This window comes from Mastigoproctus giganteus, chromosome 14, assembly GCF_048544385.1.
Source record: "Mastigoproctus giganteus isolate SK-2022 chromosome 14, ASM4854438v1, whole genome shotgun sequence".
Lineage (NCBI taxonomy): Eukaryota > Metazoa > Arthropoda > Arachnida > Uropygi > Thelyphonidae > Mastigoproctus > Mastigoproctus giganteus.
In genome coordinates, this window is record NC_143588.1 from 88596284 (window position 1) to 88611885 (window position 15602).

Consider the following 15602-nt stretch of genomic DNA (forward strand, 5'->3'; position numbering starts at 1 on the left):
TAGGAGTAAGTTCAGGAACACAGGTTTTGAGAACAAGTGGAGAAATACCATCAGGACCTTGAGCTTTCTTAGCATCGCGATTCATCAAAATCCTTCTGATATCCTTTTGAGAGAAGACCACAGGAGGCATTGAATGGAGCGTGTTGGGAATGGTGGGAGGTGTTTTACCAAGATCATTAATACATGAGCTGGAAGAAAAATGGGATGCTAGCAGGTCAGCTTTATCCTTGGCTGAAGTGACAACAGAACCATCTGGTTTGGACAGAGGTGGGAGCAAGAGATGGGCAAAAGTTGCGGCTAATAGCTTTGGCCAGAGACCAAAATGCTTGGCAACCATTAGGGCAAGGAGCAAGTTTTCTACTCTTAGCCTGTTCAAACTCTAGTTTGGACTGATTATTAACTGCTTTACAATTGTTGCGAGCTTTGGTGTAGGCAGAAAATGAAACTGAAGAATTAGAAACAAGCCAATTACGATATGCAACATTCTTCTCTTGAACAGCCTTAGGCACATTTATTGGAAAACCAAGGTTTAGATAAAGGGCGAGATTTTAAAGTGGAGTGTAGGATAAAGGATTCCATTCCTGCAAGAATAATTTCACTGACATGATCTGAACAAATGTAGACATCAGAAGTTTTGAAACAGCAATCCGACCAAGGAAAAGAAGAAAGGAAGTCTCGCAGGTCATCCTATTTTGCATTCTTCTAATGCCAAACAACACGAGGTTGGGAATAGTCATGAGATAAAGGTTCCATTGGAGAAGAGACAATCACCAAGTTGTGATCTGAAGTGCCTAAAGGACCTCTCACTTCGACCATGTACTTAGAAATGTTGTTTGTGAGAAAAAGATCAAGAATATTGGCTGTATGATTAGGATTGTCCAAAATTCTTGTAGGTAAATGAACAATCTGTGCTAGGTCATTAGTAATTGCAAAAGCCTCAGCATCTCGACCTGCTGAATTGGTGTGACTAGAAAACGGAAGCCAGCTGGAGTTGTGAACATTAAAATCACCAAGGAAAATTTCCTCACTGTTAAGAAAGTTGGACTAGAGAAAGTCTAGTTGCAAAGAGAGGAAGTCAAAGAGCTCCAAGTGATTAGTGGAGTTGGGAGAATGGTAGAGACAACAGATGAATTTGACACAATGAGGTAGAGAGATTTTAAGCCAGGGAAGATCAAAGAGAGGAGATTCCAAATTTCCAACTCTCTGACAGGGAATATCAGAACGGACATATGCACAAGTACCACCTTTGAGGCGAAAGGAATTATACAGCGAATAATTTGGGCATCTGAGATGAGCAGTAGTTGAATCAACCGATAACTGAGATTCTGTCAGAAAAATACATGGGGTTTGGCAGACTGCAAGTGGAAATGGACAGTGAGTTTAGAATTGAGACCACGTATATTTGTGAAATGAATTAGGAAGTGCTTGGGAGGTTTAGATCTTTTCGCAGATAAGCTTGCTCTATTATTTTTACAATTCATGGTGTATTCAATAATAAGAAAAGGTGGGTGGGACATGCTGTATGAAGTAATGAAATTTTTGGATATGGCGTACATGTGGTAAGAATATACCCAGATCCTTGACATAACGTGGCCTCGACAATGCTCCCCGCATACACACTACTCGGACTCCCTCCAGTCACTATCTGGCAGAGTAGAGGTAGCAAGATTATACACTAGCTGATCCGGAAGCCTCCTAGAGAGTTACCAATAGGTTCGGTCCAGTGTACTAACTAGCAGCCGGCCTGCGAACACAGTTTTAGAGCTGTAGCCTTGAAATGTAAGGAATATTGGATCTTGCCACGACGTTCATCATAACCTCAAAAGTCATCAATCATACTTCATGATGGAAGAGATGGGGAAGGGTTGACCGGAACTTAGCTCTAGAGACTAAACATGAGTTCCACCACTTCAAGCCTCCAATAAGCAAAGTGGTGGTATTTCACCGGTTGATGAGAGTTATCTACCACCTAGTATAATGGTGCTAGATTTTTATAAATGATGCTAGAACTAGGGGACATAAATTCAAGTTACGGGGGGGAAATGTTTTGATTGGATTGCAGGAAGTTTTATTTTAGCCAGCGAGTTATAAATTTCTGGAAAAAGTTGCCTTCATGGGTGGTAGAGGCCGACAGTTTGGGGAAATTCAAAGGTCATCTGGATAGTACTTTCGGGTAAGGGAAGCGCATAGGATGATAGGTTTAATTTTTTTTTTTTTATTAATTATTATTATTTATTTTTTTATTTATTTTTATTTTATTTTATTTTATTTATTTATTTATTTTTTTTGGCTGGTGCAGCATAAGCCATAGGCTTTCTTGCATGATGCGGCCGTTACTAATACTAGTACTGTCTGGTGACAGAGGGGTGGCGTTCCTCCATGTGGTGTGGGCGCCACACCTCGACCCCTGCTTACGTTGGTTCACACCTGGGTGGTCACCCTCCATGTACTTATGCATGGAGGTTATACCCAGGATTACTAACAGTCCCACCATCGTTGAAGGTGCAAGCAGAGGATTTGGCTGTCACCGACCATTTGGACTTCGCCGAAATTGGGTCCACTTGACTTGAGTGTCACCCGAATATCAGTTCCATCAGCGTTTTAGACTCCCAGGTAGCAAGTACAGCTTGTCTGGCATATCTGAGAGAATGTCTGTGACAACCTCAAGGACATGGAAGACTTCTGCACAAATCGGAGCAGTTTGGTATTGGAGGCAAAGTACTGCTATGGATGAAAGAATGGTTGAGTGGGAGAAGACAGAGTGGTAATAAATGGACACTGCTCTTTGTGGAATAATGTTATAGGCAGAGCCCCCAGGGTTCAGTGTTGGATGCACTGTTTTCTATATTTTTTAATGATATTGATGGTGGTATATCAGGCTTAATGTCTAAGTTTGCAGACAGTATGAAGGTTAGTTGTTAATGACAGTACGCTACTGCAACAGGATCTAGAAAAGTTGGGATTACATTTTACATTTATCAATGTTACTTTACATTTATCAATGTTAAACTTCAAATAATAGATGAAGTTTAACATTGATAAATGTAAAGTACTGCATATGGGAAGCAGTAACCCCAGAGTAATGTATCAACTGTGTGGAACTACACTGACAGTGGTAGAGAATGAAAAGGACCTGGGGGTAATTGTGCAGGCAGATATGAAGTTTTGTGAGCAGTGCAGATGGTCTGCAAGAGTAGCTCATAGTGTCTTGTCAATGATATACAGGAATTTTTTTTAGCAGGGATAAGGAGATGATTATCTCCTTGTATAAGGCAATTCTCAGGTCACACCTTGAGTACTGTATAGAGGTCTGGAGGCTTCATTTTAGGAAGGATGTAGAGCTGCTGGAGTGAGTGCAGAGAAGGGCAACAAGATTAGTGAATGGAACAAAGGGTTGCTGTTACGAAGAAAAGCTTAGGTTCTGCAAATTGCAGCTTCTGGACACCTGTGAGGTGATCTGATTGAGTTGTATAATGCATTGAATGGTTTGAGCCTGCTCAATGCGGATGGGATTCTTCCTCTTGCTCAGAATAATCGTCCGAGAGGGCATAAATTCAAATTGAGGAAAGACAGCTGTAGGATAGATGTGCGTAAGTTTGCCTTTAGCCAGCGGGTGGGTTGATTGGTGGAACAAACTTCCATCTGTCGTAGAAGTTGATAGCTTAAATAGATTCAAGGCAGAACTAGACAAACATTTGGAGCAAGAGTGGATGGGTGAAATTAGGATTTTTTTTTTTTTTTTTGCTGATGCTATATAAGCTTACCTTATTGTATCATGTACCTTTACTAATGCTAATTTGTTTGTATTAAAATATCAGCTTGATGTTCGTAAATAAAAATTTATAAAATTAGAAAATATTTATTCATTGCAAATTTTTTATGTAGTTATTTAAACCATTTTCATAAGAATATTGTGTGAAATTTTTGCAAGATTGTTTTGGCAGCAGATTAATGCAAGATATACTGACAGATATCACCTCAATTATTAGAGCTGCACAGTTGTGAAATTCTTGGGTTTTGAATTTTAGGCTATTCATTATTTTTAATTAGTTATTTTATTATTATTATTATTTTTTTTTTTTTTAGAAAGACCAATTTTTCTCATCTCAACTTTTCCTAACCAAAATGGTTAGGAAAAGTTGTGAATCTCTCAGAGCTGTATTAGTAACATTTAAATACAGTAAGCCCTCGATTTAATGGACCGGACAAATAATAATACAGTAATGTACATATTAATCTCGACCATATTATTTTTTTTAGTTTATACAAAACTTCAGTGTTATTATTAATTAAAAATTAATAATAATTACCTGTTTTCATTATTGTTTTGATAATTACCTACTTTTATTTATATAATCAAATTCAGGAAATTGTTTTTTATTCTTCCTGAAAACATGTTCAAATAGTTGTTTTCCCAGATAACAGATAAGAGCAGGCATTGACTTGTGAGCTGAACATGACTCGGGGCACTAAACAGCAGGTCTACCCGACTCACTTTGTTTCGGTCTCAGTTGGTCAGGTTGTGTACAGAGTGTTTCTGTGATTTCTGAAATGTGACTTTATTGGGTTCTTGAGGTTGTCACAGACATTCTCTCAGCTATGCTAGACAAGCTGTACTTGCTACCTGGGAGTCTAAACCGCTGGTGGAACTGATATTCGGGTGACACTCAAGTCAAGTGGACCCAATTTCGGCGAAGTCCGGATGGTCTGTGACAGCCAAATCCTCTGCTTGCACCTTCATGATAGTGAGACTGTTTGTAATCCAGTGTATAACCTCCATGCACAAGTACATGGTGGGTGGCCACCCAGGTGTGAGCCAACGTAAGCAGGGGTCGAGGTGTGGTGCCCACACCACATGGAGTAATGCCGACCCTCTATGTTACCAGGCAGTACTAGGTGGATGATGACTCATCAACCGGTGCAATACCACCGGTTGATCAGTCAACCGTGCAATACCACCACTTTGCTTATTGGAGGCTTGAAGTGGTGGATCCCATGTTTAGTCTCCAGAGCTAAGTTCCAGTCAATCCTTCCCCATCTCCTCCCTCATGGAGTATGATTGATGACCTTTGAGGTTATGATGAACATCGTGGCAAGATCCAATATTCCTTACTTTTCGAGGGTACAGCTCTAAAACTGTGTTTGCAGGCTGGCTGCTATTTAGTACACCGGACTGAACCTATCGGTAACTCTCTAGGAGGCTTCCGGATCAGCTAGTGTACAATCTTGCTACCTCTACTCATTCAGATAGTGACGGGAGGGAGTCCAAGTAGTGTGTATGTGGGGAGCATTGTCGAGCCCACGTTATGTCAAGGATCTTGGTATATTCTTACCATGTGTACACCATATACAAAAATTTCATTACTTCATACAGCATGTCCCACTCACTTTTTCTTACTATTGAATACACCATGAATTGTGAAACTAATAGAGCAAGCTTATCTGCGAAAAGATCTAAACCTCCCAAACACTTCCTAATTCATTTCACAAATATATGTGGTCTCAATTCAAATCTCAACGATGTCCATTTCCACTTGCAGTCTGCCAAACCCCATGTACTTTTTCTGACTGAATCTCAGTTATCAGTTGATTCAACTACTGCTCATCTCAAATGCCTAAATTATTCGCTGTATGATTCGTTTTGCCTCAAAGGTGGTACTTGTGCATATGTCTGCTCTGATATTCCCTGTTAGAGACTTGGAAATTTGGAATCTCCTCTCTTTGATCTTCTCTGGCTTAAAATCTCTCTACCTCATTGTGTCAAATTTATTTGTTGTCGCTACCGTTCTCCCAAATCCACTAATCAGTTGGAGCTCTTTAACTTTCTCTCTTAGCAAATTGACTTTCTCCAGTCCAACTTTCCTAACAGTGAGGTAATTTTCCTTGGTGATTTTAATGTTCACAACTCCAGCTGGCTTCCGTTTTCTAGTCATATCTACCCAGCTGGTTGAGATGCTGAGGCTTTTGCAATTACTAATTACCTTGCACAGATTGTTCATTTACCTACAAGAATACCGGATAATCCTAATCATACAGTCAACAAGCTTGATCTTTTTCTCACAAACAACCCTTCTAAGTATATGGTCGAAGTGAGAGGTTATGATTGTCACTTGGTGATTGTCTCTTCTCTAATGGAGCCTTTATCTCATGGCTATTCCCAACCTCGTTGTTTGGCATTACAAGAATGCAAAATGGGATGACCTGCGAAATTTCTTTTTTCTTGGTCTGATTAATGTTTCAAAAGTTCTGATGTCAACGTTTGCTCAGATCGTGTCAGTGAAATTATTCTTGCAGGAATGGAATCCTTTATCCCACACTCCACTTTAAAATCTCGTCCTTTATCCAAACCTCTTCTCCAATGGAGCCTTTATCTCATGGCTATTTACAACCTCGTGTTGTTTGGCATTACAAGAGTTCAAAATGGGATGACACAATAAATGTGCTTAAGCTGTTCAACAGAAGAACGTTGCATATCTTAATTGGCTTGTTTCTAATTCTTCAGTTTCATTTTCTGCCTACACCAAAGTTCGCAACAATTGTAAAGCAGTTATTAATCAGTCCAAACTAGATTTTGAATATGCTAAAAGTAGAAAACTTGCTTCTTGCCCTAATGGTAGTCGAGCATTCTGGTCTCTTGCCAAAGCTATTGGCCGCAAGTTTTGCCCATCTCTGCTCCCACCTCTGTCCAAACCAGATGGTTTTGTTGTCACTTCAGCCAAGGATAAAGCTGACCTGCTGGCATCCCATTTTTCTTCCAGCTCATGTATTAATGATCTTGGTAAAACACCTCCCACCATTCCCAACACGCTCCATTCAATGCCTCCTGTGGTCTTCCCTCAAAAGGATGTCAGAAGGATTTTGAAGAATCTTGATACTAAGAAAGTTCCAGGTCCTGATGGTATTTCTCCACTTGTTCTCAAAACCTGTACTCCGGAACTTAATCCTATTCTTTGCCGCCGTTTTTCACTTTCTTATTCCAAAGGTGTTTTTCCTTCTGCTTGGAAATTTGCTCATATCCGGCCAGTTCCTAAAAAGGGTGACAAATCTCTCCCATCCAATTATTGTCCCATTGCAATTACTTCTACTCTTTCTAAAGTAATGGAGAAATCAATTAACTGCCAACTCTTAAACTACCTAGAAACCTTCCATCTGATCAACGATTGCCAGTATGGATTCCGTCAGTGTTTATCCACTGGTGATATTCTGGCTTATGTTACCCATTTATGGACTAATTCAATGGAATGGTTCGGTGAAACACAAGTAGTTTCTCTCGACATCTCAAAGGATTTCGATCGTGTTTGGCATAAAGGTCGTCTGAACAAGCTTCCATCTTATGGTTTGCCAACTGTTTTTTGTAATTGTTTATCCAGCTTTCTCTCTGATTGCTCATTGAGGGTGATTGTAGATGGCTCTGTCTTCTAACTTCTCCACTAATGCAGTGTCCCCCAAGATTCAGTTCTTTCCCCACTCTTTTCCTATTGTATATTAATGACCTTCTTTCATTGACTGGAAATCCTATCCGTAGTTTTGCTGATGATTGCACATTGCATTTGACTTTCCATTTTGAGAAACCTTGTCCTGCTCAATCAGCTTAAACTTCTCGAAAATCTGCTGCCAATTCCTTAAATGCCGTTCTTCAGGTAATTCTCCAGTGGGGCAAAGACAACTTAGTCGATTTCAACCCTTCTAAAACTCAGTCTTGTCTTATATCTCGCAAAAAGGATTCTTCTGCTCCTATGCTTATCTTTCTTGTCTTGTCTTATATCTCGCAAAAAGGATTCTTCTGCTCCTATGCTTATCTTTGGTGACACTCAAATTTTTAGGTAAAATGACTTATCTCTTTTGGGGATTACCCTGACTTCTAATCTCTCGTGGCATAAGCACATTACAAATATTGCTTCCTCTGCATCTAAAAAACTTCGTTTTCTCTTTCGTTCTCTGTGTTACTTTTCTTCCAAACAGCTGCTCACTTTGTATAAATCGCAAATCCGCCCTACCATGGAATATTGTTCCCACATCTGGGGTGGTGCCCCCAAATCCTCTCTCAGGCTTCTTGATTCCATTCAGAAGAGGGCAGTTAGGTTAATTAATGATTCATCTCTAACAGTCTCTCCACTCGCTGTCTCATAGATGTACTGTTTCTGCTGCATGCTTCTTCTACAGATACTTCCATGGGCACTGTTCTTCTGAATTGGCTTCTATAATAATTCCTGCTCTCTCTTTCAAAACAGTCCGAACACATGCCGCCACCAGCCAACATCTATTTACTGTCCAACTTCAAACCCACAGAACCAACTTTTCGTCTTCCTCATTTATTCATTCAACTGCCGTTTTCTGGAACAACCTTCCTTCATATGTATTTCCTGAAAATTACAATCTACAGAAGTTCAAGCCCAATGTCAACAAATATCTTCTTTCGTCTTCTCAACCTCCAATCCAAGCATGGTACTTAGTACTATAAGTTCTAATACCTCTCGTATTTGGGGTTTACATAAAAAAAAAAAAATAATAATAATAATAATAATAAAAAATAAATAAATTTGCAATCCTTACAATTTAAAATGGCATCAAGTGATAGAGGAGTTAAAAGAAAGCTTGTGAACTTAAATGTGGCACAGAAATTAAGCTAATTGAGAAATAAGAACAAGGCATCTCAGTAGCATGTTTGTAAAATTTACGGCGTTAAAAAAAACAAACTGTTTCTGATATCTGTAAATCAAAGGCCAAATCGCAACATTTTATATTGTATTAAAGCTTTTTTTTTTACATTAAGAACAATAAAAAATACTCCCCAGGTTACATTTGATTTAACAGACACCCCTTCTCTCCTATTAGTCCATTAAATCGAGGGTTTTACTGTATTATTATAATATAACACGGAATGCTTTTATATGTGTTGTATTTTTAAAAAGTTGTGCATATTTCTAAACTATTGAAATCATTAACCAAATATTAGCTGTCTTGTGTTTATGGATGAAATATTTTCTTTATTAGCTCCAGGCCCTCCAGGTCCACCTGGACCACCAGGCCCTCCACCTCCATCTCGTGGACCACCAGGGCCTTCAGGCCCCACAGGCCCAATGACTCCTGGTCCTCCTGTACCTCAAACACCTCCAGGTATTGGTCCTGTACCATCTTCTCAACCTGGAACATCCATAGTTTCTCCTACTGCACAATCTCAATTACCAGAACTTCCAATGTTTATTTCCCCACGACGACCAAATATTGGAACTGAAGGTCGGATAATCATGCTCAGAGCAAACCACTTTCAAATTTCTATGCCAAGAGGATATTTGCATCATTATGATATCACTATCACTCCTGATAAATGTCCGCGTAAGGTGAATAGGTTAGTACAAATTTATAATTTTAATTGTTTAATTATGGTATTTACTTTTAAAAATAACACTGGTCAAAAAAATGAGTTTAAGTTAATATAAGATGATTTAATTACAAAACAGAGACTGGTTACAGTTGATTATCACTTTAAGCCAGGGTTTCTCAACATTTTTTTTTTTTTTTTTTTTTTTTTTTTTTAAATTATCACCCCCAAAATGGATTTTTGGACAATATTTTTTTCCTAATTGCCCTCATGAAATTTTAAACAAGAAAATACTTAAAGGTTGTTAAGCACAAGTAATGCACTTCCATCATTTCTACTACTCAGGTAGTGTGCATGCATCGTTTTCATTATATCTCGTATTGTGAATACCCTTTCACAAAGAGTTGCCGAGATATTGCACTGCTTTGAATAAGTAACGCTTCACCAGTGGAGAAGACTAATGATGGAAGTGCGTTACCCTTGCATAGACAACCTTTTCATACTTTTAGACATTTAGTCAATAAATATTTTTAGAAGAAAATACTTTATACTTAATCTTTTTATTCAATGGGATCCCTGAGCGTGATGCTTCTTAGCTAAAAGTTCAATGTTCTGTGTGATGTTAGTAAGTTTTTAATTCTGTCTCCTCTTGAACATATTTTAATTCTGTTTCTTTCCTCTGTAAATATTATTTACTGAACTAAAACCACTTTCAACCATATAAGACATTGGAAAACAAAGAAGTACTTTGACCATTTCAGACAACATTATTGGATAAAGAAGTTTAGTTGTTTTTGATCCCCACAACTTAACCATTCCACCCTTTTTGAATTTATATTTGCATTCTTCATTACATTTTAATTCAATAAGTTCTTGAATTTCTTCACTAGCAGACCTGGCATCGCATCCAATTGGATCTAGCGTCCATGGCTTCACTTCAAAAGAGTGTGTAAATCTGAAAATATATATTTTTCATTTCACCTTTTAAAGAACACAAATGATCTGAATAATTAGTCATTCTTAGCTGAAATCAATGAATCTCTCACTAACTCTTGAATACCATGAAATTGTTTTCTCATTAAATTGCAGAAATCTACTGCAATTGTCTGGATCATCTAGACAAGACTGCAGCAATAATTCAGACACAGCATGGGTTTGTTAAGGGAAAGTCTTGTCTGACAGGTTACCACGGTGGAAGTTTGATCAAGCCGACTGGAGTGCCTTTCAACACCTGGCAAAATTTGACAACTCTGCAGTCAGTCAGGAGCCTATCAATGATGCAGTTACATAACAGAAAATATTGTCCATGCAGCTGCAACTACAATTCCAAAAACATCCACACGGTTTCCTCCCTTTCCAAAACCATGGTGGAATCCAGAATGCACAGCAGCTAAAAAGGCTCGAAACAAAGCTTGGGGGATATTTTGACGATATCCTACCCCGGTCAACCTATTAGCCTTTAAACGTGCACGAGCCAAAGCATGCTACATCCGCCGTCAGAGTCAAAAGGAATCGTGGATCCGTTTCACATCATCCATTACCCAGACGACCAGTACTAAGGTGGTTTGGGAAAAAATCTGGAAAATGAAGGGAAAATACACAGCATACCCCTCATCGGTCCTTGAATATAATGGATGTACTATTGCAGACTCTATTGCAATAGCCAATGTGCTCTTGGGGAAACATTTTCTAACATCTCTGCAACATCATCTTACTCCCCAGAGTTTCTGGTTTTAAAGCGCAACACTGAAAAACAGGCCCTTAAATTCACATCGAAGGGTTCCCACCCATACAATGGGCCATTTAATATCAATGAGCGGAAAACAGCACTCGCCCGTTCAAAGGCTACTACTGTTGGACCAGACAACATCCATTATGAAATGATCAAACATCTTTCACCAGAATCCATGGACCGTGCGCTCTTCCTGTACAACAGAATCTTCCTTGAAGAGCATTTTCTGGATACCTGACACAAGGCAACTATTCTTGCTTTTGCTAAGCCAGGAAAGGATCCTAAATGTCCAAAAAATTATCGTCCCATTCTCTGACCAGCTGTCTGTGCAAAATATTGTAGAGAATGGTCAATGCTCATTTCTTATGGTATTTAGAATCGAACGACCTTCTCTCCTGCTTTCAGTGCGGCTTCCGAAGAAACAGGTCCACACTGGACCACTTAATTAGACTGGAAACATCTATCCGAGATGCTTTCCTAAAAAGAGAACACTTGGTGTCCATCTTCTTTGACATGGAAAAAGCGTACAACACAACTTGGAGATTTGGTATTTTAAAAGACCTTTACAACCTCGGTCTAAGAGGCCACCTTCCCATTTTTATTAAAAAATTTTTATCCTGCCGTTGTTTCCAAGTTCGTGTAGGATCCTCCCTTTCGCGGCCCTTTTGCCAAGAGGAGGGGGTACCACAAGGATCTGTCTTAAGTGTCACGCTTCTTGCCATTAAAATAAATTCTATTTCTGAACAACTTCCTCTAACTATAAACAGTGCACTCTACGTCGATGACTTCAGCATGACTCAATCATGCAATATGAGGGTTATTGAGAGACAACTGCAACAAGCTATTGACCGTCTTAATTCCTGGGCCACGGCCAACGGTTTCAGGTTCTCACCAGAGAAGACTGTTTGCATACATTCTTGTCACAAATGTAACCTCCACCCTGAGCCTGAATTACGACTTGGACAAAGCACCATTCCAGTTGTATCAGAGGCGAAATTCCTGGGCTAATTTTTGACAAAAAGCTGACATTTGTCCAACACATTCGTCAGCTACACACAAAGTGTACGAGAGGGCTTAGCATTCTCTGCTCTCTCTCTCTCTCTCTTCTACCTCTTGGGGTGCAGACCAATGCACTCTCCTACGTCTATACCGTGCACTTGTACGCTCAAAATTAGATTATGGGTCTCAGGTATATGCATCTGCCAGAAAAAGCACTGTTTGTTGGCTTGACCCCATCCATCATCAAGCCATTTGTATTGCTACTGGTGCATTCAGAACATCACCTGTCCAAAGTCTGTATGTCGAAGCAAATGAACCATCCTTGTCGCTTCAACGAATGCAGTTGTCTCTACAATATGCCTTCAAGCTGAAGTCCCTGCCAGACCATCCCACGTGGACATCCGTTTTTCGAGCCATGATGGGAAAATCTCTGTAACACATGACGGACCACCAATCGCCCATTCGGCATTCGTGTTCAAGAGATACTCAATGAGCTTAACATCTCGGTAAACAAGGTTGCTCGATCACCAAAGGAGCCCCTTCCACCTTGGCATTCACAAACACCAGCATGTGACTTCTCGCTCAAGATTGTGGCGAAGTCTTATACTCCAGCTTCTGTCTACCTTCAGCTCTATTCACAACACAGTGCGGAACATTCTGACTTCTTGCCAGTTTATTCAGACGGCTCAAAGTCAGAATCGTATGTGCGATCTGCTGCTGTTTTTCCAGATAATACTATATCAGAGAAGATACCCCTTGACTGCAGCATTTACACTGCAGAGCTGCATGCTATAGAGTTAGCTCTAGATCACATAAGAAAACACCGTTACCAACGGTGTATTATATATGCCGATTCAGGCTTTATCAGCGGTGTCACGCACTAATCATCCAACCCTGTCCCGAATTCAGCAGATAATATACAGCCTCTATGCAAATCAATTTGATATCCGCTTTTGCTGGATCCCCAGTCACATCGGGATTAGAGGAAATGATTTGGCTGACATTGCAGCCAAATCGGCAGCCCTGACGGATAATCTTGACCTGTTAGTCCCCTATACAGACTACAGGCAAGTGATCCGTAGTAACCTACAATCTCAGTGGCAAGATTTGTGGCATCAACTGATTACTACAAACAAACTGTCGAATTAAGCCTGTGATCCATCCTTGGCGGTCCAGCTTACGCAGGGATCGCAAAGAGGAAGTTGTTCTTACCCGGCTCTGCATAGGACACTGTCATGTGACACACTCCTTTTTGCTGAGGGCTGATGACCCTCCTATGTGCGAGCAATGCGACACCGTTTTATCCGTCCAACACATTTTATGCGATTGTACCAGTTTTATAAATGCTCGTTTTAGCGCTTTTACCCATCTGACTGAGCCATATACACTCAGTCACATTTTAAATGACAATGACAATGTGTCAGCATTTTTAAAATCGATCAATATGTATACACTCATATGAAATATACAATTTGCTTTTATCATTGTACTGATTTTATGTATTGATATGTCTGTGTATATGTATGTGTATATATATGTTTAGATATATAGATATATTTAGATATATATATGTGTGTGTATATGTAGTGTGTGTGTGTGTGTGTGTAGGTGTGTGTGTGTGTGTGTAGGTGTGTGTGTGTGTGTGTAGGTGTGCGTATGTGTGTGTATATATGTAGGTGTGTGTGTGTGTAGGTGTGTGTGTGTGTAGGTGTGTGTGTGTAGGTGTGTATATGTAGGTGTGTGTGTGTGTGTATATATGTAGGTGTGTGTGTGTATATGTAGGTGTGTGTGTGTATATGTAGGTGTGTGTGTGTGTATGTAGGTGTGTGTGTGTGTGTATATATGTAGGTGTGTGTGTGTATATGTAGGTGTGTGTGTGTGTGTATATGTAGGTGTGTGTGTGTGTGTGTATATGTAGGTGTGTGTGTGTGTGTATATGTAGGTGTGTGTGTGTGTGTATATGTAGGTGTGTGTGTGTGTGTATATGTAGGTGTGTGTGTGTGTGTGTGTGTATATGTAGGTGTGTGTGTGTGTGTGTGTATATGTAGGTGTGTGTGTGTGTGTGTGTATATGTAGGTGTGTGTGTGTGTGTCTATATGTAGGTGTGTGTGTGTGTGTCTATATGTAGGTGTGTGTGTGTGTGTAGGTGTGTGTGTATATGTGTGTGTATATGTAGGTGTGTGTGTGTGTGTGTGTATATGTAGGTGTGTGTGTGTGTATATGTAGGTGTGTGTGTGTGTATATGTAGGTGTGTGTGTGTGTATATGTAGGTGTGTGTGTGTGTATATGTAGGTGTGTGTGTGTGTATATGTAGGTGTGTGTGTGTGTATATGTAGGTGTGTGTGTGTGTATATGTAGGTGTGTGTGTGTGTGTGTATATGTAGGTGTGTGTGTATATGTAGGTGTGTGTGTATATGTAGGTGTGTGTGTATATGTAGGTGTGTGTGTGTGTGTAGGTGTGTGTGTGTATATGTAGGTGTGTGTGTGTGTGTAGGTGTGTGTGTGTATGTAGGTGTGTGTGTGTGTGTAGGTGTGTGTGTGTGTGTAGGTGTAGGTGTGTGTGTGTGTAGGTGTGTGTGTGTGTATGTAGGTGTAGGTGTGTGTGTAGGTGTGTGTATGTAGGTGTAGGTGTGTGTGTAGGTGTGTGTGTGTGTATGTAGGTGTAGGTGTGTGTGTAGGTGTGTGTGTGTGTGTAGGTGTAGGTGTGTGTAGGTGTGTGTGTGTATATGTAGGTGTGTGTGTGTGTGTGTATGTGTAGGTGTGTGTGTGTGTGTATATGTAGGTGTGTATGTGTAGGTGTGTGTGTGTATATATGTAGGTGTATGTAGGTGTGTGTGTGTGTGTATATATGTAGGTGTATGTAGGTGTGTGTGTGTGTATGTAGGTGTGTGTGTGTGTGTGTATGTAGGTGTGTGTGTGTGTGTATATGTAGGTGTGTATGTGTAGGTGTGTGTGTGTATATATGTAGGTGTATGTAGGTGTGTGTGTGTGTATATATGTAGGTGTATGTAGGTGTGTGTGTGTGTATATATGTAGGTGTATGTAGGTGTGTGTGTGTGTATGTAGGTGTGTGTGTGTGTGTGTATGTAGGTGTGTGTGTGTGTGTGTGTATGTAGGTGTGTGTGTGTGTGTGTGTATGTAGGTGTGTGTGTGTGTGTATGTAGGTGTGTGTGTGTGTGTGTGTAGGTGTGTGTGTGTGTGTATGTAGGTGTGTGTGTGTATGTAGGTGTGTGTGTGTATGTAGGTGTGTGTGTGTGTGTGTATGTAGGTGTGTAGGTGTGTGTGTGTGTGTAGGTGTGTGTGTGTGTATATATGTAGGTGTGTGTGTATATATGTAGGTGTGTGTGTGTATATGTAGGTGTGTGTGTGTGTGTGTATATGTAGGTGTGTGTGTGTATATGTAGGTGTGTGTGTGTGTGTGTGTGTATATGTAGGTGTGTGTGTGTGTATATGTAGGTGTGTGTGTGTGTATATGTAGGTGTGTATATATGTAGATGTGTGTGTGTATATGTGTGTGTATATATATGTAGGTGTGTGTGTGTGTATATG

At 40.0% G+C, this 15602-nt stretch overlaps 1 protein-coding gene across 1 annotated transcript in view; it reads left to right on the forward strand.

The window, feature by feature from the left end:
• LOC150075329 (protein argonaute-2-like) overlaps positions 1-15602 on the forward strand; it is a 384361-nt gene that overhangs the window by 36460 nt on the left and 332299 nt on the right. The window contains exon 2 of the mRNA XM_090388732.1: positions 8995-9349. Within this exon, the coding sequence (XP_090244858.1) occupies positions 8995-9349 (355 nt within the window). The remainder of the gene's footprint in view (positions 1-8994; positions 9350-15602) is intronic.